Raw genomic sequence first — 27,806 nt, 5'->3', positions numbered from 1 at the left:
AAGGCAGCTTACATCTCCTCCTCCATCTTATCCCCACAACAACAACCCTGTGAGGTAGGTTGGGCTGAGAGTCTGTGACTGGCCCAAAGTTACCCGGCTGGCTCCATGGCCGAGCGGGGACTCGAACCCGGATCCTCTGAGTCTCAGTCCTGTGCTCTTAACCATTATGCCACCCTGGCTCTCGTGTCCCACAGCGAGAATACCCATCCCAGCTGCAAACCCCATATGGCGCCTTCCCAGCCTGCGTGTGTGTAGGACAAGGTGGGTTTCGCTGGTTTCTAGAGCTCGCTGCTCACGAGGAAACCCATCCAGCAGAGATGGGGACGTTCTGAGCCCCCAGGTGTGGGTGGAATACAACTTCCATCACCCTCACCCACGAGGCATGGTGGCTACTCAGCCGGGGTGGCTTGTGGTGATGGAGACAGAACTCCGCCACAGTGATTAATGGAGGCCACACAACAAGCCACACCTGTTCCTGTTGTGCACGTGCAGTCAGTGCCTCAGGCATGGCTGCAACAGCCCTGCTGTGCTGAGCGTGCGTGGCCGAAGGGAGCTTTAACCTGGTGGCTTCCTGATTCCTCCCTGGCCCTCACGGCCACCTCTGACTGACAGGCTGCTGGCCCATTAGGAAGCCTAACCAATCCCACCAACCAGTGCTGCCCCGCTTCTTCAACCCCCCCGCCCCCCGGTCGCACACACTCACCGAAACCATTTTCCCCTCGGAGGGCATGAAGGCTGGCCGGTTGCTTAGCCGCAGCTTGGTCTGCAAGGTGTTGAAATTGATCTCCAGCTGGCACTTCTCCTGCACCTTGGGGGGCTTGTGCACCCTCCGGTAGTCGCGGAAATCCTCCAGCTTCTGCTGCATCTCCTGCATGGTCTTCTGAGGAACGCGGTTCTCCAGCCAGGGGATGGTGCGCTGAATCCACTCCAGCAGCTGAGGTGGTTTGGGGGGGGGGGGGAGAGATACCAGGTTAACGACGCGGGAGACGGGAGCCCAGCAGACATGGCTGCAGGTGCCTGGCAGCCTCTCCAGAGCCGAGGCACCTGAAATGCACCGGAAGATAGCCGAGCCCCATGCACAGGAGTGGAACTCTGAATGCTGCCTTCAGTACCACACGTATCTTTTTCTTTTCCACCTCTTTTCCTCCAAGAGAGCCAAAGTGGCTTACACAATCCTCTCCTTCTCACAACAACAGCCCTGTGAGGTAGGCTAGGCTGAGAGTCAGTGATTGGCTCAAAGTCGCCCAGTGGCTGAGTGGGATTAGAACTGAGAACTCCCATTCTAGTCCAGCGCTCTAACCACTATGCCTCTCATTCTGGAAGTCAGGCTGTTCTGACGCGTTCAGGGCAGCTGAGGGGCAGGGGGCAATCAGCAGGCCCAGGGAGGGACACTCGGGAGCAAGAGGGAGGCCAGCTGGGGGAACTCAGAGAAGGGCCAGTCTTGACAGGGGCGGCTCTGGGGTTGCCACTGGGAGCAACACTGGCTCTCAGCTACGGCTGAGCAAACAGAAGCCAACCAGCCGGCCGTTGCGCAGCCTCCTCCCGCCTGGAATGGTGCCCACCTTCAGCCGGAACCGCAGTGGAGGGATATCCTTTATTTTGAAATGTTTACAACTGGCTTCCCACTAAGAAGAGCCCAGAGAGGTTTCAAATATGTCACTATAAAAGCAGAATGACACGAGGGCACATGAATGCCACCAGCAGTTGGCCTTGCGGCAGTGAAGGCCTTCTGCCCTCGCCACCGGCCTTCTCCACCAGCTCAGCCCTGGTGACTCCGGTCCTGACGCATCCCCACGGTGCACACATGCAAGGGTGCACGGGACCCAAGGGGCTGCTCCCCACCCCTTAGCCAAAGCCAAGCACTGGTGCTCTATCTGGCCCGTGGAGAGGACGTGCCACTGAGAGCACTCTCTTCCAAGAGGCTGGAAAGGTCCAGCTCCCGCAGAGGAGGAGGCCTTCTTGCCGTGTGTGTGTGTGTGTGTGTTGGAGGGGGGGGGAACTACACTCACGTCAGAAGCCAGCTTCTCATAGTCTTCCATCAAGTGCTCATTTTCTTGGTTCACAGCCAACACTTTGCAAATCCTGTTTGCAGCTGTCTCAGCCTGGAGAAAAGCAGAGAAAAAATGTTGGTCGAAAGGACAGGCAGCCTTCCCGACAAATACAGACCTGCCTTCAAACAGAGGCAAAGTGTGGAAGGAGGCTGAGAGAGCAGAGTCTACCGGGCAGCGGGCAAAGACGGCCGTTTCCAAGGAAGGCCAGTGGGTTTAGATCAACCCTTGTGGCAAGCATTCCCTGGAGGCGGCGCGGGCGGCTCCCCTTCTTCTCTGCCTGACGGCCCAGCAAGACATCATGTTCAAGCGGAAGGCACCTCCGGCTTACCAGAAACACAGGCCTCAAGTTACCAGTTGTAGGCCCCAAGAAAGTGCAAGCAGGGCCCAGGGATCACCGATCCGTGAGCCATCTAGGCTTCAGTGCATGACTGAAGATCCCCTGCAACGGACAGCCTGGCAGGCCAACTCTGGTCCACTGGACTCTTCTGCTGTATGTCATACTGTGCAGGTGACACTGGCCCAGTCAGTTTAAGCCAAGATGCACATTAGCCTCGTGCCCACGTGTTTTGCCCCTCTTCCCGCCTCCCTTTCTGGCAGGCTGCGATTCAACTCTTCCTTGCTTAGATATAGTTTCCTGTTACATCCAAACCAGGTAACTGTGGTTACCAGGATTGGAACAAGCCAGTTTCTGGCTCAGCTTCAAACTGAGGTTTCAGGTCCTGCCTCGCCTTGTAACTGGGGACCACAGGAACAGAAAACTAATCACTTCTCTGTGGTTAATTAATGAAGGAAGTGTGTTGAATCACAGTGGACAGAGGAAGGGCAGCAAAAAGATGGGCAGTATGGATTGGACACAGGGTTTTGGTATATCTCAGCTTAATAGGGAAGATAGAGAAGCCTGAACCAGACTGTTGTGCTCTTGCCTAAAAACTTGTAACAGCTAAAAAACACCAGCTTAAGAAATTTATCTTTTGCACGTGCACTTCTTATTTTGGTATACTGCAAACGTTTTTCTATTACACTGGTTCATCAGAAGGCCTTTCCTGCTGGTTTGCAAGGTTAATCGCTTCCCCTCTCCGTTCCTTTTAAATGGCAGGCCCCAGTGACGTGCTTTCAGGAGCCTGCTCAGACATCAGTGACCTCCCAAGCTGATCGCATTTCACTTTTTTTTTTTTTTTGGGGGGGGGGGGTCCCAGCTAGAACAACCCAGTCAGTTTCATATTCATGTCGTATGCAGAGCACTCAGAACAGCTTGCAAAAACTCAAAAGATGCAATAAAAGTAAACATAAAATAACAGGCTATAAAAATGTAAATTTTAAAATGATGCAATATAAAAGCAGTGGGGATGTAAAGGCCAGTTTAAAAACGGCATCAGAATCACATGTCAGGGGGCGTGATGGAGCAGGGGGGCTTTCGCATTGTGTGCGGCTGCCCCCACACTGGCTGGAGAGGCCCTCCAGGAGGTGCGGACACCTGGCTTACCAGAAAGCAGGAGGGAGAAGAACGACACAGAAGCCATGGGGTGGGAAAGTCAAGAGATCGAGTACCTTGCTAGGAGCAGAGAGTGTCCAAGGGGAGGAGATGGAAGCCAGACATCAACAGAAAGGGTGAAGAGGGTCTATAGAAGGGTGGGGAGAGGGAGAGAGCCATGGAAGAACTGAGTTGCAACGGAATAGAATATTCAAAAGAAAAAAACTGTTCTTGCAGGAAGAAAACCAACACGCTCTGGGATCTCTGCTTACCAGGCCCCACCTTTCCTAGAGGAGTTTCCCCATGATTTCGAAGGGCAAAGGTTGCAGGAGGCAAGCCCACGTGAAGTGGGAAGGAGCTTTCGCACTGCAGTGATGGCTAGGCTGGGTGGGGGTCAGAATAGGACTGGACTACAGGGATAGAAACAGGTTTCCCAGTCTGTACATTTTAAAGAGTTTATTCTTAGCCAGGGCTGAGAGGAGAGGGGCTTCGCAGCAATGGGGGTGGGGGTAGGAGGACCCCAGCATATCCAATTATCTGGAGCTGTTCCTTTGTGCTCTGCAGGGGTGAAGAAAGGGTTCCTTGAACCTGTTCAAAGCCGCTGATTCACCAGTAAATGCGACTCTTGACCAAAGGAAAGACCTGCTGGCACGCAAGACTTCTCTTTGGCCCTTTGGCAAAGTCCTGGGCACAAGTGAAGAGCAGCAGTGGGGCAGCTTCTCAGCAGCCGCCCCCGTGCTGCACAGCGCCCCCTCAGCGACTGCACCAACACGGCTTCGAAGGAGCGGGTCAAGGCGCTCTTGTTCGGGAGGGGCCCCTGGAGGACCTACGTGGGGCCTGAAGGAAGGCGAGGCGGCGGGGGCAGGAAGAGCATCGGGCCAGTTAGGGGAGCCCCTGCGCACCAACAGGCTGGTGTGAGCCAGGCAGCAGCTGGCCACCTCCAGAAAGGCTTCAAGGTCAAGCTTGCCCGGCAATCTGAGCAGTGAGGCAGCCTGCACTTTCTGGCCCTGCCTCTCTCAACTGCACAGGAGCAAGTCCTGACGCTCGCACTTTAATGAGCTTCGGCTCGTTTCACTACCAGCAGATCCTGAAGTACATCTTGCAGACTTTGCTGAAAGCCAATCAGGTGCCCATCAGACATGCTGCACTACAGAACCCGTGGTACCCAGCCACTATGGCCACCTGGAGGGCACCAGGTTGGGGAAGGCTGTGGCAGATGATAATTCCCTACTTAATGCAGTCTCTTTGGCCTGAATGTCCAGACTGCAAAGTGCAGAGGGGCTTTTTTTGGCAGGGGTGGGGGCTGTTTTGGATGCTGTTGACAAAATGGGATGCCGCTTCTAACCCAGCACCCACACGCCGCCTTGAGCCCCTGCAAGCCATGCCCACAGACACGCTGGAGACCGATCGCTGGGGCTGCTGCGAGGCAGCTAACTAATCAATCCCAGCTGAGGGAAAGAACACGCCAGCTGAGCTCACAATGCCTGGGATCAGACACAAAGGACCATAACACAGGGATACTGCCGAGGCTCGAAATCCACCCAGCCCACTCCCCCTCGCACCTCGGCACCCCCGGCACTTGCAGGGGGAAAGCCTGCTTGTGAATGCCGCGGGCGCAGGCCAGCCCAGGCCTGCTGGCGGGGAGGTGGGGGCAGGCGGGGTGGGCCACCTCCTCCAGCTGGAAGGTGCCCAGAGAGTGCTCTGGCCAGAGAACAAGAGTTCCCCTTTCTGCCTATAAAGGGTTTACACATTCGGAGCCAATAAATTAACGCTTGCCTTTCACGGAAAACACGCCACTAAAGCGCTGCGGCACATCTCTCATGTTAAGGCGCAGCCTGGGAGGAGGAGGAGGGGGAGGGGGAAAAGGGAGCCCCGTCCCACACGCCCCACAATGCCTGCCGCCAGAAAAGGAGCTGCCGGAGCGTCTGGGGGAAGTAGTCTCCCTCTGCACATTATGCACGGCTCCGTTGTTGTGACTTCCATGCTGAGCAGCTGGGGGAAGTGTTCGCAGCAGGTTGGCATTCGGTGAAACTTCTGATGCGGTTCCCGCGAAAGCAGCAGGGCCCAGCGGTGAGGCTCGGCCTGCCTCTGCCAGTCAACCGGGGCACCGGTTTGCCGGGAGGGGTGCGCACATGCTTCCCAGAGGACTGGGGCCCGTCTCGGACAGGACGGAAGGGATCCAGGACTTCCGAGAGGCCCTGAGCCTGGCTGCCCACCTGATGCCATCGCCAACGGGCACAAGGGCCCGCGAGCCTCCAAGAGCACCATGGTTCCTCCGGGCGCACACAGCGCTTTGCATGTTCACAACCAGAAGCCTCCTAATTACTCCTGGGGAAATGAATGCGCTGTAGGACTGGTGAAAGCGACACAATCCGGAGTGAAATCTGAGGGAGGGCGGGCACTCACAATCCCTGCACGGAGCTCGGTTATCTAAACCCCTCTAAACTATCCAGGCAGCACTTAGAGTAAAGCTGACCGGCTCCCTCCCTTTTCTTACTGGTTTCAACACCGAAGGGAGGAAACTAATCTGCACAGTCCCCTGCAGGTACAGAACAGGCGTCGTCAGCAGATGCAGGACCGCCGAGGCAACTCGACTTTTTAGAATGGAGCGACAAGCCTGTGCAAAAGCCACCAGGCTGCCGGCGACTGGGGGAAAGGCGGGGAAGCCGGAAGACGCGGCCGCGGACACACGGGGAACCTTGGGGGCTTCGCACCCACCACCTCCAGGAGATCCCTGGCTAACCAGCATGGGCTACAAAGACAGGGTCTTGATTTGGCACTGGGAAGGAGTTCCAGGGATGGAGACTACAGCATCTTCCTCCCGAGTGAAGCTCTATGACAAATGGTGATACGCCGGGAGGTACAAGCAGCGCGACAAAGGGTTGGGGGTGTGACTTTTGAAAAAATTCTCGGTAGGAGACCGTTACCTTATTTTGACAGGGTGGGGCAAAGGGCAAGGCAAGAGCTGAGGGCTTCTGCACAACAAGGGATTCTGCAGAGCCACCTGGAAGGCAGCCTTCCCCCGATCTGGTGCGCTCAGATGTGCGGACTACACCTCCCTTCTTGCCGGCAAGCCTCGACATCTGGAGAGCACCAGGTTGGGGAATGCCAGCTTAGAGGGCAGGTCGCGGACCCACTCCTCAGCAACGTGAGACCTCCTCTCAGCTGACTCTCACATTAGGCTGTTGTGCAGCTAAATGGAAATCCATGGCTGAAGAGCAGCAAATAACTACGAATAACGGGAGTGGGGGCCATGCGCCCCACTCCATGCTCCTTGAGTTAAAAACTTAAATAGTGATACTTAGCAATAGGTCATCTGATGCATGAACCAAAACGATCCATGCCTAGAATTTGACGCAGAGGGACACAGGCTGACCTTTCCTGACAGAGGGTGCCAGTTGGGCAGGTGAGCGACCTGGCTGTGAATAGCAGCAGCTACCGGTTGGAACGGGGAGGGCCGTGTTTGCGTGCAGGCTGGAGGGAGGGACAAGGAGAGCTCTGTGATGCGCTATGACGCAAGAGGCCGGCGGACCGGAGAGCTCATTGCGGGAGGACCCATGCGGAGCACAATTCCCAGCTCCATGCTCTGTGTGTGGCAGCAGGCTGGCGTGTGACGTAAAGCGGGAGGAGGAACGGAGTGAGAAGGGATGGGTTTGACAGGCGATGCATCCGACAAGAGGGCAGCACGCTCCCTACGTAAAAAATTCAAGCCGGGGGCCTGAACTTAACTTCTGCAACCGGCATAAAATATGCAAAGCAAGTGTGTCTACATTTATGAGTATAGTTTCTATACTTTGCTCTGCTCCCACTGGGCACACTGAGGCACGGGCTGTGGCCAGTGAAGCCTGACAGGACTTGGGAACCAAAAGTTGGTGAGATTCTTCTAGGCTTCTCTCAGACACATTCAAGTTGCTCTTTGCAACAATCAGAGCAAGAAGCTTGACATTAAAAGGAAAAGAAAGCCAAGTTTCTTGGGTGGCTGGATTTATCTTGTACCCAACAATCCAATATTGCTTTGGCCTATCAGGATGGAAGGAACTACATTCTGCCCTTGGTATCATTTCAGATGGATGTACTTTGTGGCCCTTAATGCTCTCAGACCTGCAGAAGAGATCACTGTCTTGTAAGGACTCAATCCAAACCCATAATACGCAGAGTGGAACATTCATACAAGAACCCTTGTGGCCAAAAGGAGCTGCGTACACCATCCTGGGCAGACATTTACTTTTCAGTTACTGGCCTGAAGAGGAATCAGAAAAACAGCGAGTCCCATCCGAGGTGTGCGGGGGAGAAGGCAGAAGAGCCATATTCCTATGACCACTTTGTCGAGCAGAACAAGGCACGAGGACTGAGCTGCGAATGAGTCATGCTGACCTAGGTCTGTTCAGAGAGTCAACAACATGCCTGGGATTTCCACTGTGCGTACAATGCGCTAGCTAGGAATATTGGAGGCCGGCTTGTACTGAGGCAGTCAACTGGTCCATTTAACCTAGTGCTGCAGACACTGACTGGCAGCAACAGCTCTCCAGCATTCCAGGCAGTTTGCCTGGCCCTGTGTGGAGACGCCGAGGAGTGAACCAGGGACCGGAGGCACACAAAGCCCATGTTATACCACTGTGCTATAGATAGCCCTAGGGTTACACAGAGTTCCTTATGATCTCAAGCAAATCCAGACATCTTTCTTCAGGCGATACAAAATGGGCTTCAACTAGCAGAATCTCTCAGAGGGATCCAAGCATCCCTACACAGTCAGCCAGCTTTTGACCATTCCAAAAGCAAGCGTGAAGGCTCCAGTCCCGGTGAATCCTTGGTGTGATTGGGCGAGATGGAGGAGGGAAGCGGGACACTAAGCTAAAACGTGAGAAACTCCCTCTGAGAAATGCCACCCTTGCCTAGCTAGGTCTGTCTCTCTCACACCCCCTCCCCCGTAGATCTCCTAGAGAGAAGGGCCCAACGAGAGCACCGGCACACAAAGATGTCATTGGCATCACATTTTCCAACATGTGCTCCATTTCCTTCAAGCAGTGACCCAAAGGCAGGCGTGAGCCAAACTTGAAACGGCCAGGAGAAGAGAGCTGCTGCTTCCTGACTCATTGGCAAAAGAGCAGACCTGGAGCATGCCCGCCAAGCACCCAGCTGAGCCTTCTTCACAGCCCTTTCCATGCTATTACTGTGCCATGCTGGAGGAGGCCGATTAGGGAACACGTTAGTGACAGCTTAAAGCAGTTAGGCAACTTTAAAAGTGACAGCAAGCAGCCCCACCCAGCCAAAGCTCACCTTCTGAGCCCCTGAGAAAGCATGATAGAAGCAGGAGACGTAGGTCATGATGGCCTTCTCATCGGGCCTGAGCGTGCCTACAATATCTGTGCAAGAGGAAAGAGAAAAACGGAAGCAGAGTCAAGGGAATGGCACAAGATCCTCTGAGGCCCGCTCCGGCATGCAGCACGGCAGAGGTGGAGTGAGAGGAGCAACCTTTGCTCCTGATGGAGACCCAAATCTCAGCTGGGGCAGAGCTCTGCCGTTCTGAACCATCTCCTCCGTGCAAGCTCCAAGATGCCTCTGAAAAAAGCTCTAACCTGACCCTACTCCTTAAGGAGGGAGAACTCTTGAAACTCGCAGTTAATTTACTCTACAGTTCTGTGCATGTTTACACAGAAGCAAGTTCTCCTGTGTTTCATGGGGTTTAATTCCAAAGTATATTTAAGATTGCAGCTTCCATCAAAATCAGAAGCATCAACTGATTTGGGGAGGGATCTATTGTAATTGGTGGAGCTTGGAGTTCATTTGTTTGTTTTGAGAAACTATTTTGAATCTGGTGTGCTATTGTAATAATGAAGGGGAAGGAATTAGAGGCTGCCCCTTCTTCTCATGTAGGAGCTTTTATTTATTAAATGAAAAGTTCTCACATTTCCTGCAGCACCTATAGTGCTGTTTGGAAAAAGTGTAAATATGTTTACATTTAATGCACTCCTCCACTGTTAAAAAACAGGTGATAAATGGTTGACGGGGTGGTACAAGAGAAGTCCCCTTTTGCAAAAGCCTTCCAAGTAAGTTGGCCATCCCTCACACTCTGTTTGGAAGAGACACATTTCTGGCTAAAAACTGAATCGAGGACACAAAGCAATGGCCCTGCAGCACGCCTGGCCCTGAGCCAACGGAGATTTGGGTTCCAAGTTCACTAGAAGATGGCTCATCCTCTGCAAGAGAAGCCAGGAGAGCACAGGACGCTGGAAAGAACAGAAGAGTTGTTAATGGTGGGAGCTTGGGTGCTTCTGGTACCTTCTGTGCGCCAGAGAAGGCATGGTAGAAGCTGGAAACGTAGGTCATAATGGCCTTTTCGTCAGGACGGGCCGTGTTGACAATATCTGAAAAGCGAACAACAAGCATTGAGTAACACCGGGAGCCAAGCCCCGCCATCCGATGCCCTGTCAGCTCTGGTGTCGCCCAGGGACCTGCTGTCCACCAGCTCGGATGTTCTCCTGCAGGCAAAAGCGAAGTCTGGGAAAAGTTAACTTCAGAGTTGAGGCAATCCAGAACAGAACGTTAGCCGAGTTGAACTTGCTATCCTAGGGGTGCTTTTCCGCACCACTTCTGACAGTATCTCGAGACAGCTTACAGAATTCCTGCTAAAGGATGTTAAAGGCTGCAGAGCTTATTTTCAGAAGTAGTTCTCTCGTTTGGCTTTTCTGCTGACCAAAAGCTACATTGGGTGCTTTGGGACTTCTGAATAAAATCTGCATACTCATGGAGATTTGCTTGTCCTGGGATGACCTAGGGCTTGGCTCTCTAACTGTGGGCTTTTCCCATCTTCACCCTAGGAGGACCACAAATGGTTGGAAGTCCCAAGGGACGTAATGTCAGGGCAAACACGCAGCATCAAGAACAGTGACTTGCTCTTTTGGCTGTCAGTCTTGTGAATGGGCACCGTGTGACACGGGCTGTCAGACAACACAAGGGCCCTAGTTTTGGCTCCATCAAACCCGTGTGCAAGCTATGAGCCAGGAAAAGTTCTACAGCATCTCTCCTTTGCCTGCCCCTCAGGGCGGCTCATGACTAATTTTAGAATCCAGGTCCAAGATGGACTGAGGATGATGGGCTCCACGTAAGTCTATGTTAAGGAACGCCCGTTACCTTGAGTAAAGACATCCGACCCAGCTTTCCCAAATCTGGTTTCTTTCTCCTGATGTGTTGGGACTTTTGGCTTCCAGAAAACTTCAGTCCAACACAGCTGGAGGACCCCAGGCTGATCTAACCAAATGTAGCATTCAGCAACTTGTTTTTGGCTTGTGGAGAGAGTGCACTTCGGCTTAAAGAACCGCTTAATATGGGGAAATGCTTACATTATAACCCAGACACTATCCTGACAGTATTTTGTTCTTTTAAGCAAACAGAGCCACTCGCTACTTCAATGAAGACACAGTTCAGCTTACCTTCTGCATCCAACATCTTGGGAATGTCAAGGTATTTCTCAGCAACCTCAAAGGCATTGTTCAGATTTGTGACTGGATCATCCTGGGAGGAAGGAATTTGCCAGAGAAGCACAGCTGTCAGAGCTCTGCCATCCAATGCAAGTGGCAATTCTGACCGGCCAAACCACCTGGAAAGAACTCTAATGACAAAAACTGCATCTGTGCCTTCCCACCAGCAGCTACTCTGAGATGCGATTCAACCTTTCTATTTCTGGTGCAGCTGCTATGGAAAATGGCAGCCAGGTGCTGTGGTTGTACACAGCTGTGTACAACCACAGCAGAGCAGCTTTTCCTGTGGGGATATGCAGAGTATCCACCCCCTGCAGCTTAATGATGCTCACAGCTGCACATCAGCTGAGCACTCTTCTCCCAGCCATGAGACTCAACTGAGCCACATGGGATGTGCATGTTAAGACGGCTGCACCTACATGAACTTCCGACCATGCAGCTGCTATGCCAGAAATGCAGTATGTGAACCAGGCCCAGCTTGGCATAATTTGCCAGACACCTGTTTTTAGTTCTGCACAAGAATTCTAAAACCCGACATTAATTCTAAGCTGTTTCAACCCTGCAATTTACAGTAAGTTTTGTACTCTTTACCCTGAGGTTGCCACTGTTAATTCACATTTTACACATTGAGGCTAGGAGAAGATAACTGGCCAAGGTGCCATGCCATTAGCAGACACTCCTGGGTTCTGGGGAGATCACGTGAGGCCAAGGTGAAAAGGAAGGAGCTGCTGCTCCAGACGTACCTTTCTTAGCTTGTCGTATTCAATTAGTTCTGGTCTGTGTCTGTGGATCAAGGCATTAAAAGCGAGGCCATCTTTCCAGCTGTAAAAAGAAGGCCAAGGATACAGTTAGGCTGCCTGGGCTGTTTAGAGAGGATTCCAATTGATTTTGTACCCTCTTCCTCAAAACTGTGAACCCTCTTTCAGAAAGGATGGTGTTGTTACAAACACCAGCATCAAAGACCAAGAAACCAACCACCAGCAAGAGAAGCACAAGCCAGACCTTACGACTCCTGCTGGGCCAGGCTTAGGGCCCCTCCAGTCCAGCATTCTGTTTCTACCAGGACGCCTGGGAAGGGCACTGCATGGTTTGAGGGCAAAAGCTCTCTCCTACTATCATTTCGCACCAGTTATTTGTCCCTGACAAAGCACTATGTTGAACCGTTTACCTTATGTGGAAGTTCTGCACATTAACGTTCTTGTAGGGCGCAGTCTTCCTCTGGCACCAAAGCAATAGGCCTTCCTTGGCCGAGGTCTCTGCACATGAAGGAAGAAAAGGAGGTTACAATGGTAACTTCAGGAAGGCGCATGCCTAAAAGGGAACTTTAATCCAAGGTAACACAGACAAGGGACAGAGCCAAGCCAAAACATTCAGAGCCACGCCAAACGCGACTGCCTTTGTGTCTGCAAAGGGCAGCAGGCACCCCACAGGACATGGATTTCTGGCACTTCATGTGAGAGTGTAGCACATCCAAGAAGGAAACCCTCTTAGCCAGGTGGCCCTTAAGACTTCCTTTGACGCATCTGAAGAACTAGGACCAAATACATCACAAAGCCCACAGAAGCGTATGGTGGGTTGTCCTCCACAAGGTGACATGACTAGATATTCAGTAGCCATCTTAGATTCCTAACCTGTGATCGCTGTGGGCTCAAAACCAGGGCATTTCCAGGAGGGCAAGGAGGGTGAGGGGCTCCTTCCCTTCCCTTTTCCCAGTCTATGTTCCCCAAATACGTTCTGCCAGCTGTTCACTACCACTTCCCCTTCCTGCATCATGGACTTAATCAACTGAATACAGAGACAAAAACCTCTATGATTACGAGAATCCAAAGCAACCATCAAAACCACCATGGGCTGATAAAATTTGGGAGATTATGTACAAACATACTCAGCAAATTCAGGAAGCAAGGAATTCTGTTTTTACAAAAATATATAACAACAGTATATTTTCTGTTTACTTCCATGTGGAAGACTTTCCACCCTCTGATAAAATTCCAGTCAAATAGTGACGCTTGTGCTTTATCTGTGTGCATCTTATATGCCCCATCATTTGAATTACTGACTTTCTCCTTGGGGTCTTTTACCTGAGCTGACCAACAAGGATATCCATGGTATAATCCATGGTATATCACGGAGTGGGTTTTTTTTTTTTTTTACTGATTTAGGATTCTCCAGGGTGCAATTTTATGCATGCTGAAAAAGGAAAAAGTCCTACACATGCGAGCTTTCCTCAGCTGGCAGCCTCCCTCACCTTGTTATGCTGCCTGAGTGTTCTGCAGCCTATATTTCTCTTTCAAAATGAAAGAAAATTCCTTAGGGAAGGAGAGCAAAGGGCTCCTCCTGTCCCTGCTACAGGGCCCTTTGCCTTTAATCCACGTTGAGCTAAAACTGCAGAGGTGCCTCACTGGTGGCCTGGCTGTGCTTCTGATCAAGGGACTACCCTGGGGACCAGGTGGAAAGCTTTTACAGGGGGATATATTTGATCCGAAAGCCTCCAGCTCCTTGACAGCCATTCCCAGATCTGGGATGTGACCAACTGCCAGAGCCATGAGCTCGACAGACAAAGTGACTGTCACTGCAACTGGCCGAGTTGCTGCCCTGTGCATGATGTTTTGGAACTGATCTAGAGGGAAGCAGGAAGCATCTCCAGACACGGGCACTGTCCCTGGTTGCCATCCTGCTCCACCACTTGGGGTTTAGCACGCTCCCCTCCTGCGTATGAACTACGCTGGACGTACGGCCAGTGCTGCCACACCAGCAGGAAATGCAGAGGGCCTTTAGGCAGGGCTAGGAGAGACCTGAGGCTTACCTTCCACGGAGATGTCCTGAATGGCAAACCGGAGGATGATCGTCCAGATCATGCCAAGGGTCATCTTTGCATTGCCATCGACAATTTCTGGAAGGCGGGAGGAAGAGGGTTAGCACTGGGAACGAGTGCCGCTGGGGCCAGGAGCCTTGGCGGAACGTATGCCAGTGCTCTGTGCAGAAATCACCCAGTGTACAAAGGAGCTGCACGCCAAGCAGATGATCGTGGCTGTGTCCCCGCCCCCCCCAGTGGGACACCTGCAAATCACCAAGGGGAGTTGTACGTCTCGCCTTACTGCTTTGAAGGTGCCACGATGCAGAGGCTGAGCAGCAAGGGGCCTTCACATGTTTCAGTTTGGGATATGACTTGTTTAAAGCAAGTTTCTAGGTCTCATGGCAAATGCCTGGTGTAATATCCAAAGTCAAAGGTGGAGGGGGGGGGCGCGCTGGGTAAGAATCCCAGGCTGTGGCTTTGGCGTTCTATGAAATTCTTTACTGTTCCTTACAACTACAGGATCAGCCTGAATTTTATAATAAAAACCCCTTAACAAGTTCGGATTATGCAAGCTAATAAGAACAACCATGAACCATTTATGGAAACTGGAGAGCTCAGGCTGCTTGGACCTGGAATTGTTTTGTGCGTCGCTTTTAGTTTGGAAGCAAAGACGGCAGACATCCTCTCATTCTTCAGCCACCCAGGAGGCCAGAAAGCCGCTGCTGCTCTTCCAGTGCAATCTGTGCCTTTTCTTTCTAGCAGCAGACACAATAGAGGAAGAGTCTGGAATGTTTCAGCTACCGTGGAGATTAATGGGAGACACTCCAGGCCAAGCCAGTGGCTGGTGCATGATCATGGCCATCTCTGCGAGCAGCTGAACATGAAATTTCATGAGTGCCCTGGGATTGCGAGAGCCAAGCTCCAGGCAGGCAAGTGCTTGGAACTGGGAAGGATTAAAGCGGCAGTGCTAAGCAGAGAAGTCAATCTGCGAAAGGTGGGAGAGCAGGGGGAGTGGCCGGTGCAGCAGTAAACGCTTGCTTCTGTAATTCGAGATGCCACTCCTGATGCACAAACCTGTCCGAACCTGCTTTGGTTTTCCCCAGGACGTGAGGCAGTCAATGCCTGATCCTTGGGGCAGCCCTAGAAAACAGAACCTGATATATCCTGGCCTAAGATTGCTAGAAAGGATATTTGTTTGTTTGTGTGTGTGTTTATTTAGCAGACTTATATGCCGCCCCATTCACCTAAGCCCCGGGGTGGCTTACAAATAAATAAATATCAATTAATACAATAAAATGCAATTGGAGATATAGGAGCAAGGGAGTGAGGCTTCCTGTGAGATCAGGAAGAGGCACTGTAGCTACTGTCTTATTTTGGATCAGTGACTGGAGAGGGAGGCTTTGCAAGGCATCTGCAGCCGGCACAGAGAAACCAAAGCACATTGGCTTAGACTAAAACTTGTCCTGCCCACCCTTCCCCAAACTGGCATCCTCCAGATGGGTGGGCCATGCTGGCCAGGGATGGCGGGAGCTGTGGTTGGGTTGGGGAAGGCTGTGCTACGCTATACTAAGACTAATGTCATCTTCTCCAGGTGCTGGGAGGAGGGAGAGGAGAAAAGCGGTGCAAGATAGAGCAGTGGTGTTTGGACCCAGGGGGATCCATCAAGTTTCTCCAGGCAGGCAGCTCAGAAGCAGACAATGCTGGCAGCCCCCTCTTTGTTCCCAAGTATCCAGTATAACGTGGTTCTGTTTCATTATAATAGTCATTGATGAAGTCACTTTCTCTTATCCTTCTTTCTTTTTTTGAGTCATAGAAACTGGATGGCATTTCAGCTCCAGACAGTGGTGCAAGATGGGTAGCCCAAGGAAAGATCTACGGGGGCAAAAACTTTAGGGAGAGTTTACATTACGAATCCATTCACTGGCTTGATGGTGGGACACAATGAAGCTTTAAGGTCACCATCTTTGAAGAGACTGAGCGGCAGGTTTGTTTATCAGACATTGTACAGGCTGCCTGAAGGCCTGATGCTGCATCTGTGGTCACAACCTAGGGAAGGGGCTTTTTATTTCAATTATTCCCACAAAACACCCCATGCAGTGACCATGAAAAGAAGTTTGATGTTTATTTGGCCTTTTTAAAAGCTCAGAACACCTCAGAGTGATTCTCAGGACTCTTGTAGCCCTGAAAGGCAGATTAACGTTAGCCCCTGATTACAGGGTGAGCAAGCAAGAAGGCTGAGAGAGGAATGCATTGCCTAGGGTCACCCACTGTTTCTGTGGCACAGGGTGGAAGAAAAAGGGCTGGAGAGAGAAGGCAGTGGAGAAAGAGCAGGAGGAGCCCAGAAAGGAGAAATGGAAAAAGGAAGGGTCGAGAAGAGGAGGAAAAAAGCTAGGAAAGAGACTAGAACAGAAGGGAGAAGCACAGATGGCCCAGAACTGCGGAAATGAAGACAGCTGAAACTGAAATGCAGATTTGAAATCGACAGCCAAGTTGTTTAACTGCCGAACTGCAGCTAATTGTACCTTTTCATCAAGAGTACAGATGTGAACATCTATATAGGGGGCAAAGGGTCAGCAAGCTCCCCCACTACACAATTCGGGATAGAGCCCCCTCCCCCCCCCCCAAATACAAGCCAAATCCATGCAGCCAGCAGAGAGAGCAGGGAGCTGGACCAGGGGCAAAGAACTGCAAAGCTGAGAAAAATCTAATGGCATGAATCAGGGGGATTTTTGTTTGCTTGTTTTAAAATGTGTAACGAATTTATCACCAGCGTGTAAATCTGGCCAAGCTCAAAGGCTTAGCAGTCACAGAGGCTTGGAACAGCAACATATAAACATTGGACTCGGAGGGAAAACGCATCCTGGAATCACTGGCCCCAACTGGTTTGGAAAAGTCAGCAGCTGGGGAGAAACCAATGCTGGCCTGGGCTCACAATGCCATGGGGGCCGCGACAGAGCGGCGTGTGCACACGCCTTCCTTCCTTCACACCCCCAGCCTGACTTTCAGATTGTCTTTTACATGGGGAACAGTAAGAAGAGGAAGAAGAGGATACCTGCTCTTTCCAGAATGCTTGTTCAAAGCTCCCAAGCCAGAGCCTGTCACACCTTTACACCAGCTCTGTCCTGTTTCAGCTCACACAGACGCCATACTAAGCCCGTTGAAGTCAAAATTCTGCACTCGCAGCCACTCTGCAGCAGCCCCCTTCTGGTATAACACCCAGGCACTTCCTATTCACCTGCCCCACCGTTATACACAAGCTGGTCAGGTGCACACAGAGACACTGCCTCCGGGGCACCTAATTAGGCATGGAAATCATCAGGAAGCTCGTCTGTGCAGTATGCAAGGTGCAGAATCCCAGGGCACGCACAGCCCTTTCTGTATTCTGCACAATGCAGTCGTTCCAACGGATGGCAGCCTTCCAGCATCTATGCTCTGCTTTTCTTTTTTGGTATTTTGTCCTTCACAATTGTTCTGTGAAGTAAGAGGGAAAGGGAGAAGGGGGTGGATTATGTCAAAAGACACACTTCACGTTGTGGGACCGGCAGTGGAATCCGGCCTCTGCTGTGTCCTTTACACCCAGCCCTGTCCACTCATAACGTGGTTCAGGCGGCAGAGCACCCCTCGAACCAGGAAGTGCACCAAGGAAATTCCCGCAGGATCATATAAAGCAAGGTCCACCCGTCCTGACACGCAATGATGCTCTGGCGCCACGCAGGCTGCCTTTCCCTTAGGACTATGGACCATTCCTCAGTCCAGGGGCGGGAGAGGCCACATACAACAGCTAGCCGGGTGCAGCAGCAGACATGGGGGTACGTGTGGAATCTGTTTTAGGTGTGGGAATCCATTGGATCCTCTGGACATGGCTCCCCAGATGCTGGTCCACTTCAATGCAGCTATGAGTCTGAGTTCCTGGCAAAAACACCCAGTGTTCAGGCACTGATTCCCCAGGAGTCAAGCCTCAAGCATTCTGCACCAGGTGTGGCTGCACATGACACAGAAGGCAGCTGCTGGTTGTGCAACTTTCCTTCTGCGAGCATTTGTGGACTTCCTCTCAGGTCAGCTCACTTTTCAAGACAGGGCCAAGCATGAGAGAAAGTGTGCAAGTGCTGGAAGGAAGGATTCCACAAGAGCTTCGATGCATCCCGATGTCCAGGTGTCATCCTCAGCATCTCCAGGTACAGGACCGCTGCCAGCAGGGCTACAAAAAGCCACCCCCTAAATCTTCCAAGAGCCCGTGGCAGTCCAGGTAGCTAGACGAACCTAAACAAAGCTTCATGCACTGCTCATTATGTCCCTAGTATTGCCACAGCACTTCTGCAAAGTTTCGAGACACGAGGTCCCTGCCATGGAGAACCTAGAAACCAAAATGCTTATACAAAAGAACTAAGTTGTAGGTTATCACTCAGAGAGTCTGAAAAAATGGCTCTCCATTTGGCTCTCACATGGCAGCTGGCTTACCTTCAGCTCCTATGGAAACCAGCTTGACTCCTTTGCTTGCGATGAAATCGAGAGCTTTGTTCACATTGTTGATCTTATGTACTCTCATCTTTCCTCTCTCAGGTTTTGGTAACCGCTCCCCTAAAATGTTCAGGGTTGGAGGGATAGGTCAAAAGAACACAAAGAACACAAAAAGTTTGCTTCCTTTTTTACATCAAATGCCAGCTTAGCGATGCACATGAAAGCCGACAGGTCTTGCCAGTCAGATGATCTTTAAGTTACTTCTAGTTAATATTTTGAATTCGTTTCATCTGTTTCTCCAATTCTCTTGAATAGGAGCCAGACTAAGGTCACCCACCTTGCTTTCTAAAAACGATTGCAGCTCCGTGTAATCACTCTTGTGCTTATGAGTACGGCTGCATGTGCTGGCTTTTACTGCCTGATCTGAGGGTATGATTGTATTTACTGGTGTGTCATTTAGTGTTTTGCCCCTCAGAGAACAATTTTGGTACACAGCAACTTGAATACACTAATTTTCAATGGTGTGAGTCGGCGGAAACACTGGAATTACACAAAGCGTTGACACTGAAAGGCAACCAATGCCGCTTGGCCACACGGGCATAATGACCCCAATTACCCCAAGCAGGTGCGTGGCTCGCAGTGCCAGCAAGTCACCAGCCTGCTCCATTAGCGCTAACCACCCACCGTCTTGCACATTGTTCAGTTTAGCAGCAGCACTCTTGGCACGGCCCAGTCAGAGTGCAAAACTGGCCACTGGGAAGATGAGGGAGGAGCAGCCTCACCTATTCTCCCCCCATTACCCACCACTGCTTTGTGATTTGCAAGCACCTGGCCACATGATTCCCAACCAAGCCTCTAGAAAAGTGCGTTACAAGATTTGGGGATGCAATTGCATTATTGTTATATGTTTCATGCTAATATATTTATATATTTAATGGTAATTTATTATGTGCTATCGTATTTCAATGTATTTTATCGTGTTGTAAGCCGCCCCGAGGTTTCGGCAAGGGGCGGCATAGAAATGTTATAATAATAATAATAATAATAATAATAATAATATACCACCCAACAGCCAAAGTCCTTTGGGCAGGTTATCACAATACATATGATGATGATACATATGATGAAATATAACACATTAAACACCACAACGTATATTCAGTATGCACCATTGTAAAACAACAACAACAACAACAATTTAATGAATGGAACATTTTTTATATGCAAACTAGACCTGCTAAAAACAGGTGATAAAGGTGCCCCAACTTGCCACTAAGTGTCCTGAGATGCCATCAGATGCCACTGTGGAGAATACAGTCTTAGCCTGGCGCTGAGAGGATGTCAGGGTGAGGCAGGCCTCAGGGAGGAGCGTGTTGCACAGCCGGGGCCGCCCTGGAGGTGCCCAGGCACACTGTGGCTGGGAAAGGTTTTCTTCTCGGGAGCTGCTGCCCCAAGCCATGCAACGCACTATAGGTTAAGGCAGACCAGATGAGCTCCCTCATCCACTGCTGATCACAAACGAGAGAGTTTTACAAGTCGCATCCAGGGACTCTATGACAGGCTGACAAGGCAGCCACCAAACCTGTGGGTGTGAGGAAGATCGGAACGCAGCCCAGCCCCCTTACTTGGCTGGTCTTTATCCCAACACGGTACCTCCCTTTACCCATCACTACACAAACAGGGTCCTCCCCCAGGTCTCCCCACCTGGCCCCCCATCCTCCCTCCCAGTGGAGTTGGTCCTAATCCCAGGATAAGATGGCTTCCGCCAACCTCTGAGCCCTCCAGATGTGTTAGACTACACCTCCGATCATCCTCATGTGCACTGCCATGAGGGCTGGGGATGATGTGAGCTGCAGTCTAATATACCCGGAGAGCTGTCCTAGGATGCTTATGGATGATTCGTCCATTCCTCAGAAGCTCCCGACAAAAGTAAAAAGCGACCCTCGGAACTGCCTCAAAATGCAGACTGAGCCGCTCAGGGCCTCACCTGAAATGACTTCCAGCAGCAACATGAGCTTGAGTCCGTCGCGGAAATCTTCATCGATGTTCTCGATCTGCGTGCCGGCCTTCCGCAGGTGGGAGTTGCACCACGCTGTGAAGGTCTGAGTGGGGAGAAAATTGGAGGTGAGGCTCTAAAGTGCACCTGCATTCATGATGCGCAGACTGGCACAAGGCTGTGCTCCCTGGCTCCCACAGAGCCGCGTGAGATCCAACGTAAACAAAAGCTAGATCTTTTTGGCATGAAAGGAGACATCCGTGGAGGATCAGCATTCTGCTCCTGCTTCGTCCTGACCCCACAGCTATGCTTTTACTCCAAAAATGAGGAGGGCAGTGAATGCTCCTAAGACAGGGCATGGAATAGGACCCTAAACATGAGGCTGTGGTGTTTCTGCAAATCTCAGTGTTGCTTTAGAAAGAGGCCACATTTCTGCTTTTCATGTTTAAGGGGGAGGCTGGAAACAGCAGAAGGCAGGGTCCTGTTGGTCCACTTTCATATACTTAAGTTGAAATCTGAGAGTTTTTTAGCTCCCTGACTCAATCTCTTTTGTAACACTTGGAGACAAACTGCACAAAGGCGGCTGCAAAATGCAAAATGGACACATTCTCTTCCCACTTTGCCCAATTCATTCGAGTTGCCACATCTGCAAATTTCTGCTGGCAGAAGCGGAGTTTACAACAGAGTCCCCATTCTCACTGTCCCTGAAAAAGCCCACTACCTCGCTGCTGCAACAGCACCACAAGTGGGTGCAACCACAGCCAAGGAAAGAGCAGCCCCCCAGGCACTCAGGAGCCCTTCTGCCAAGCTCCAGTGATACCCTTTCCAAGGCCCTAAAAACTACCATTCAGTGAGAAAAGGGCCAGGCACATTTCAGACTCCCCATTCCAGTATCCTTGCTTGTGGGGTCCTTGAGAAGGCCCCCAAAGCATCAGAGAGTTCTGGACTGAGTGCCAATGCAGTCCTGAAATCCTACCACAGTGAAATCCCCCTGGTTTCCAAAACCTGTTTCCACACCCATCATCACTGTCAATGTGTAGGGATACTGGGACTGAGGTAGCAGCAAAACGGGGCACGAGTCCCCCCAGGATGATAGCGGGAATGAGCAGAAAGACCCCGAGTTCCCTAGAAGCGGGTGTTCTGTCCAAAACATCCATGCCAAAGAGATGACAATTCTGCAGCCAGGCAATCTGAGTTCCACTCTGGGAAAGGCTGGATTGGACAGCCAGTATAAAATTAGAGATACTGCCCCATTCTGCAAGATTGATTCTACAGTTTTTACGACCACACATCATTTATTTTGGTTTCAGCAAGCAGAGGCGCGAGGCGCGAATGTGGCACTGAAGCCCTATCCCCAAATAAGGAGAATCTTAATTGCTTCTTCAGCTTTTGCTATTGCAGTACAGACTGCCCTTGCCTTTCCAAGCGTCGCTTCGTACTCATTAGAAACTCTTTAGAACCTGGAAACCACATTTCTCAAGAAGTTGAATTCTGCACCAACTACAACATCATACACTGCTGTGGAACTGAAACAGTCCCGTCCATAACCGACATGGGCTGCTGTCAAACCCTCTGCCATGGAACAGTCCCCCCACAGGCCGCTTCCCCGTCACCACTTTTGAGGTGTGCAGCTGGACAGGCCTAGAGCAACCTGCAGGCCAAAACATCCAGATGTTGCCAGCCTTGGTCCACAAAGCCAAGAGCAAGGAATGGAAGGAGCTCCAGGCCAGGACAACCGGAGGACCCTACGCTGCCCACGGCTGCTCTTGCCCGAGCCAGCACTTTGCAACACGGGACCAGGTAGAAACAGCACTACTAGGCGCTGAGAGTGGCTAGAACGGAAGTGGCTCCTTGTGCCCTGACAGAGGAAAGCAAGTACACGAGCTCCCTGGACAGATGGAAAACTGGCCCCTACTTGCTGCAGAAGAGAAATCCATCCAGTCTGGATGCGGCTAATGAAATTGCTGAGAGGGGCATCAGCAAGGAACAGCAGGGGACCACTGAGCCCCTGAGAAGCCTTCCCCAATCGGGTGCCCTCCAGAAGTGCTGGACTGCAATGCCCATCATTCTGAGCCAACACAGTCACTGGAAGAAATATATTTCCTGCCCTCTCATATATGGAAAAAACACATTCCTTCCTTCCAACCCATGTACAAATCATGCATGCACCAGCTAGAAAGTAAGCCAACCTTCTTCCTGATATTAGCACAAAGGTGCTATGCTTTAGCCAGGTCGCTCCTCCCGAAAGCAGGTAACAGAGGGCTGGGGGAAGACACGCTGGCTCACTCGGCCTGAATCACACCTCCACCAGACGCTAATGCCATGCAGCGAACAGGTGCCCATTTTTACCAGCAACAGCAGGGGAAACAGGAAGTCCCATGTGGCTGGGGCATGGGTTGCCGGAAGGCGAAAGCGCTGCAGGGTTTTGCAGGGGTGCAGAAGGAGGCTCTGCGGCAGAGAAGCTGCTCGAGCATTTGGAAACGAACTTTAGTGGCTTCGGTATCCTTCCGGACTTAGGAGCATACTGATTGCAGAACCTGGATGTAGGGTTTGTGACCACCTCCGTTTGCTGACCTCACTTAATCCAAGGAACGCATCCGTGGCGTCTCCCTGTCCATGGATGCATGCTTGCATGCATCGTTTGTACATGTGCATGTGTGCTGGGTGCTGAATAGGTTCCAGTGATGACGAAACCTGTGTGGTTGCCAAAGGAGCCACGATGGCACAAGGCCTTGTGTGCACCTACGTGAGCTCGCTCGGGTTCCCTTTTGAAAACAGAACCAGAAAATAGTGACTCTGCACTCCAAGAGAGAAGCAGCTGCCTCATGCGCCATGACTCTTAGTCTTCAGGAAGACGACACCACGAGGCACTTGAGAGAAATGTGTAGCAATATGGACAGAAAGAGGTCCTCTCGACCAGCTGGATATCTGGTCAGGCCCACCAACTCCCTCCACTGACAGCTGCCAGAGGCACCAATGCCCATGTTCCTCTACTCCACCCTACCCCAAGCAAACAACTGCTCACACGGGAAGCTGCTCTTAACACTGACTTCCTTGTGTGGCTTGCAAAGGGCTTAAGGGCCCACCATTCTTCCAATTTGCCCTTTTAAGTTTAAAGAAAGCTCCACACAGGTATAGCAGACATGCCGGTGATGGAAGACTTTGGAAACACGCAGTATCACATTGCCGTTATGCCGAAGCAGGGTATTTTGGCTTTGAACAGGCCTGCCATTCTTCATTAAACGTTATCGGCAACACCCCAGCTCCACACGCCTGCTCCCTGCACCACCACACTCGGAGACAGAACGGGGTGGAGGAGGAAGCGGCACACAGCCCGATGAGCTCAGAGACCGGTTCAGGAGGCCAGGAGTGTAGCCGGAGAGCTTTCAGCGGCACAAGGCTTGTTTTGACAACGGTCACTACCCCCCATTCATTCAGAGACTTGGAGACGGTTGCTGATTAATTGAGCAGCGATGCCACACGTGGTTATCTGCAAGAGCCAATACGGCTGGAGCAAGCGGCACTGGGAGCGGAAAAAAAGAGCTGCGGCAGCTTCAAGGGCTCTCAGAACCTCTCCAGTCCCTCCTTTACTCGTATCATCTGGCGGAGGGATTCCAGTCAAGCTGGGAAGCAACATGAGAGCCCTCTGGCCAGTGGGACAAGCAGCCGGGCTGAAGGACTTTCCTCAGAATGCTTGGAGGAAGAGGAGCAGCAGCAGCAGTAACCTGGCTTTCTGCTTTGCCCGCTTCAAGACGTCAAGCAAATGTGCTCTGACAGTGTGGAAAGTGAAAAGCGTTGGAAAGAATCCAGAAGAGGCAATTTGGAGTGGTGATGGAAGAGCCTTATCCGCTCCTCTCCAGGACAGCGATGCTTCCAGCCTCCGGCATGTGGCAGCAGAAAGGGGCACTGGGCAGTGGCTGAGGCAAAGGCTGCAGCGTCAGGATGGCCTTTCTGAGAAGGCACAACGATTGTGTGAAAGTGTGGCGGCCCTCCTGCCAACGCATGATGCCACTGGGCTTCCCCTGATGATCGTACTGGAAGAGCAGAGGTGGACAGAGATTTCCTATCAGAGAAGGGGAAAGAAGGGGAAGGCAGCAAGGCTTCCACTCACCCTTCCACTCACAGTGTATTACCCAGCGGAACTGGCCCACAACTTCCTGCCCTCCAGAGGGGGAGCCAGCTGCAGTCAAATCACTGTGAGGGGCCCCACTGGTCCCAGTGCTCTTTGGGAACTGGATGCAGCTGTGCTGTGTGCTGGAAAAGGGGTATATTTGGCTCTGACAACGTTCTGCTTGTGCTCCTTTCCAGCCCGAGTCTCCTATGCTTCTGCACCCAATGGGGTCTACGCCTGGCAGTGCTGCCACTGGAAGTGGAGAGCACAAAACATGTCCCCCCCTCCTTATTATCACTGGTGCTGTGAGCATGGAAAAGAGCAGAGACTAAAATAATAATAATAATCAGACTCCAAAAGTGAAATCAAATGATGCCAACAAAGCCATGGCTGATCAGTCAGGGAAGTCTTGATGAAATCAATGGTCTTCAGCAGGTGCCAAAAGCAACATGGGCCAGCATTATGAATTTCCAGGCCTCCACTCGCCACCACGCTTCCTTCCTCCACCTTTTTTCTGCCCCCACCCTGTGACCCCTAGGAAGTTGCACATTGGGACCATGTGACAGAGCTGTCCCTAAACTGACCCCATCACCCCAAGAGGCGCTGGACCACAATTTGCACGATGCAAGTACAATCTGCATACCTGAGCGTATTTGGGCAGTGCATGGACGGCGTGGCTGGTCTGGCAGGGAAGAGACCATTCAGAGTGACCACAGACTTCCTAGACTGCCTCTGACAAGCACTTCTCCCTCCCAGCAGTCGCTCCGTGAGGACGGCACTGAGCTTCCCACAGGCCTGACGCAGGATGCCACAGGGAGCGTTCACACCATTTAATGCACCTCCGTGAGGTGCAGTAAGCACCAAATGCTGTATTATTACACCAACATGAAAGAGAGCGGTGTTGTAACCTGCCTCGAGCGTTTTCAGGAGGCAAAGAAATTGGAGGAAGAGAAATTACATCTGTCGGAGAGGGGGGGAAATAATTCTAAGCAGCACAGGTAGGAGACAGGAGTGTCGGGGCGTTTTCGGTGCCAGCTGCTGGAGCTGTGCCTGGCCGGCTCACCTCTTTATCGCCACAAGTGCCTCCATTCCCACGCTCCGAGGAGACCCACCCCGAGGGCCTGAAAGGACTGGGAAGCAAAGCCCATGCGCGTCCCGCGGCAGGCCCTTCCTCTCTCTGCTGGGTGGCATGGGGAAGCTGGGTGAGCAAACAGGGCCCTCTGTGTGCCTCCCTCCCAGCCCTGCTCCCTGGGCATGGCTGCGGGCCAATCCGAGCCGGCCTGGCTGAGCTCAGCCACCAGGAATGTGGCTTTGACAGTTTCTAATGAACCATTCATCTGACAAGGAGGGGCTGCGAGGAAAGGCTCTTCCCCCGAAAAACAAGAACAAGGAGACTAGACTTTTTTGGTTTTGTTTTTTGAGCTCCCAAAGTAACCTCCAAAAGCCGAGCTGGTGATGTGAAGCTTCAGAGACTGTAGGAAGAAATGCGCTTCGGACCGCCCCCATCCCCACCCCCGCCCCCTCAAAAAACAACTTTATGGTCAGGAAATTCAGATTCGGCCTCAACAGGAAGAAAAGTGGCCATACCAGGAGGAATGAATAAAAGCTTTTGCTGCAGAAAAGAAAAGAAAAAAGACCAAAGAACCGTTTTAGCTAAGCTTTTACAGACATGCCCATTTCATGAAAAGAACCCTAAGTCTGGGATAGTTTCTTCCTCCCCATTAGGCTGCCTCTGGATAGAAACCCTGTTCAAAAAAACGGTGCTTGTGTACCTGGAAGCATTCGGAAGCAGCAGCCTTACAGCTAGTTGTGCAACTATCCAAACCAGATGTGCAAAAGCAAAAGAAGTGTCAAGAGGACAACGGAAGGCAAGAGTATACAGAAGTTCCTTGCACAGGGTGAGCTTCTGTCTATACTTGATCCTTCTTCTTTACACACGTCTCAAATTCAGGTCACTCTAATACGAGAGGGTAAGGAGCAGCAAGTTCAAAGAAAATGTCCAAAGCAATGACAAAACACACGCGTATCTTACGACCAGTTGTGGCCTGTTTGCCTGGTGTGCGTCTGGGCCAAACTCGGGGTTCCCACTTTAACCAGTAGTGCCTTACAGAGCGTGGGACCACCGCACTTGCAGGAGCACCTCTCCCACCACACGCTACCAGGACTCTACGCTCCACTTCTGGCGCCACCACCAAGTGAGTCACCAGGAGGGCCTTCTGTGCAGGACCCACTGCAACCTGCCTGGGGCCAACCTTGCGCTCTTTTCGGTGCCAGGAAAAAGCAGCCCTTCCTACTGAGGCTTCTAAGGAGCTACGTGGGCATTCGAGCGCTTGGGGGGATGACCCATCCCAGATGCTTTTCTTTTACAGGGCTATTCTTCACTGTAACTGTGTGTAAGGCACACAGTTTTATGGCTCTTTTGATAGGAGTTTCTGGCAGCTTGACTGGACTGCTTTTTATGCACTGTGGCAAACCGATGCGAAAAGTGTCAGGGCTCAGGCTGGGCCGGGAAGTCCTGAAAAGAAGTCAAAGAACCGGCTCTTCCAAACAACACAAGTCTTCTTTGCTGGTGGCCTGGAGCCAATTCTTGTGCGCAGGTGACTATTCACCGGCCCAACCAGGAGAAGCAGGGGTGCAGCTGGCTGCACAAGGTGTGACCCGGTGCTTAGGAGACTGGTATGAAGTGGGACAAGCAAGTGTGATCTGCCGTTATCACTGAATCATGAGCAACCAAGTGCCAGCTCTTCAGCAGCCCAGGCTCCAATGAAGAGATGGGAAATACTTATTGCTACTCTCTACCTGAACAGCTCAATTCATTTAAAGCTGCCACCCCTGTGCCTGAAATGCAGGCATTTTCCTCTAATCAGTGAGTTTCCAGACTTACTGTTTGGTGCTCTAATACCTACTCTCCCAACCAGAAAACCAGTGGCAGGTTTCCTCCAATTTGGCATACCATTTGTTATGTTTATTTCAAGTGATTACAAGCAAGAGCAAAGGCCAAATTTCATTATATCTGCCTGCAGAACAGATCCCAAAGGACAGAAGAGAGTCTGAAGTTGCCTAAATGTGGGCCTGGACCAGTTTTTTAAGGATGCATGGAGTGCTGGAAGACCTTCTGACTTGGTGCTGTGCCTGCACCAATCCAGTTTCACATGATGGAAATGAAGTTTCAGCTGGTAGTGTATACTGGAGCTTTTACTTGCTCTCCTGATGCAAACATGGACCATGACTTGAACTGGTTTTCAATCCTGGTTTGGAGAGCATACACAAATCATAGTTTGCTTGTTTGGATGTAATGGCACACTACAGTTCAGTCCAAGGTGAAACAAACATCTCTGAGGGAAGCCCAAAGACACAGGGGTCACTCCCATACTGCAGCACCGCATGCAAATCTGCTGGGAGTTGTCCTTGCTCCAAAATCAAGTAACTGATAATTACATTAAG

At 51.5% G+C, this 27,806-nt stretch overlaps 1 protein-coding gene across 5 annotated transcripts in view; it reads right to left on the bottom strand.

Moving 5' to 3' along the window:
- ACTN4 (actinin alpha 4) overlaps window positions 1–27,806 on the bottom strand; it is an 83,616-nt gene that overhangs the window by 17,250 nt on the left and 38,560 nt on the right. For 2 of the 5 annotated variants that reach the window (XM_044435318.1, XM_044435313.1), the window contains exons 2-10: window positions 20,243–20,357; window positions 18,256–18,375; window positions 13,807–13,893; window positions 12,169–12,256; window positions 11,744–11,822; window positions 10,953–11,034; window positions 9,802–9,887; window positions 2,010–2,102; window positions 704–934 (exon numbers count right to left, since the gene is read on the bottom strand). In XM_044435318.1, coding sequence (XP_044291253.1) covers window positions 704–934; window positions 2,010–2,102; window positions 9,802–9,887; window positions 10,953–11,034; window positions 11,744–11,822; window positions 12,169–12,256; window positions 13,807–13,893; window positions 18,256–18,375; window positions 20,243–20,357 — 981 coding nt within the window. Of the gene's footprint in view, window positions 1–703; window positions 935–2,009; window positions 2,103–8,799; window positions 8,886–9,801; window positions 9,888–10,952; window positions 11,035–11,743; window positions 11,823–12,168; window positions 12,257–13,806; window positions 13,894–18,255; window positions 18,376–20,242; window positions 20,358–27,806 lie in introns of those variants that run through there. The other 3 variants (XM_044435314.1, XM_044435315.1, XM_044435317.1) reach the window with 2 other exon arrangements.

This window comes from Varanus komodoensis, unplaced genomic scaffold (genome assembly GCF_004798865.1).
Source record: "Varanus komodoensis strain SLA01 unplaced genomic scaffold, ASM479886v1 scaffold29_1, whole genome shotgun sequence".
NCBI classification, from domain to species: Eukaryota; Metazoa; Chordata; class Lepidosauria; order Squamata; family Varanidae; genus Varanus; species Varanus komodoensis.
This window is presented reverse-complemented; position numbering and strand designations above follow the sequence as displayed.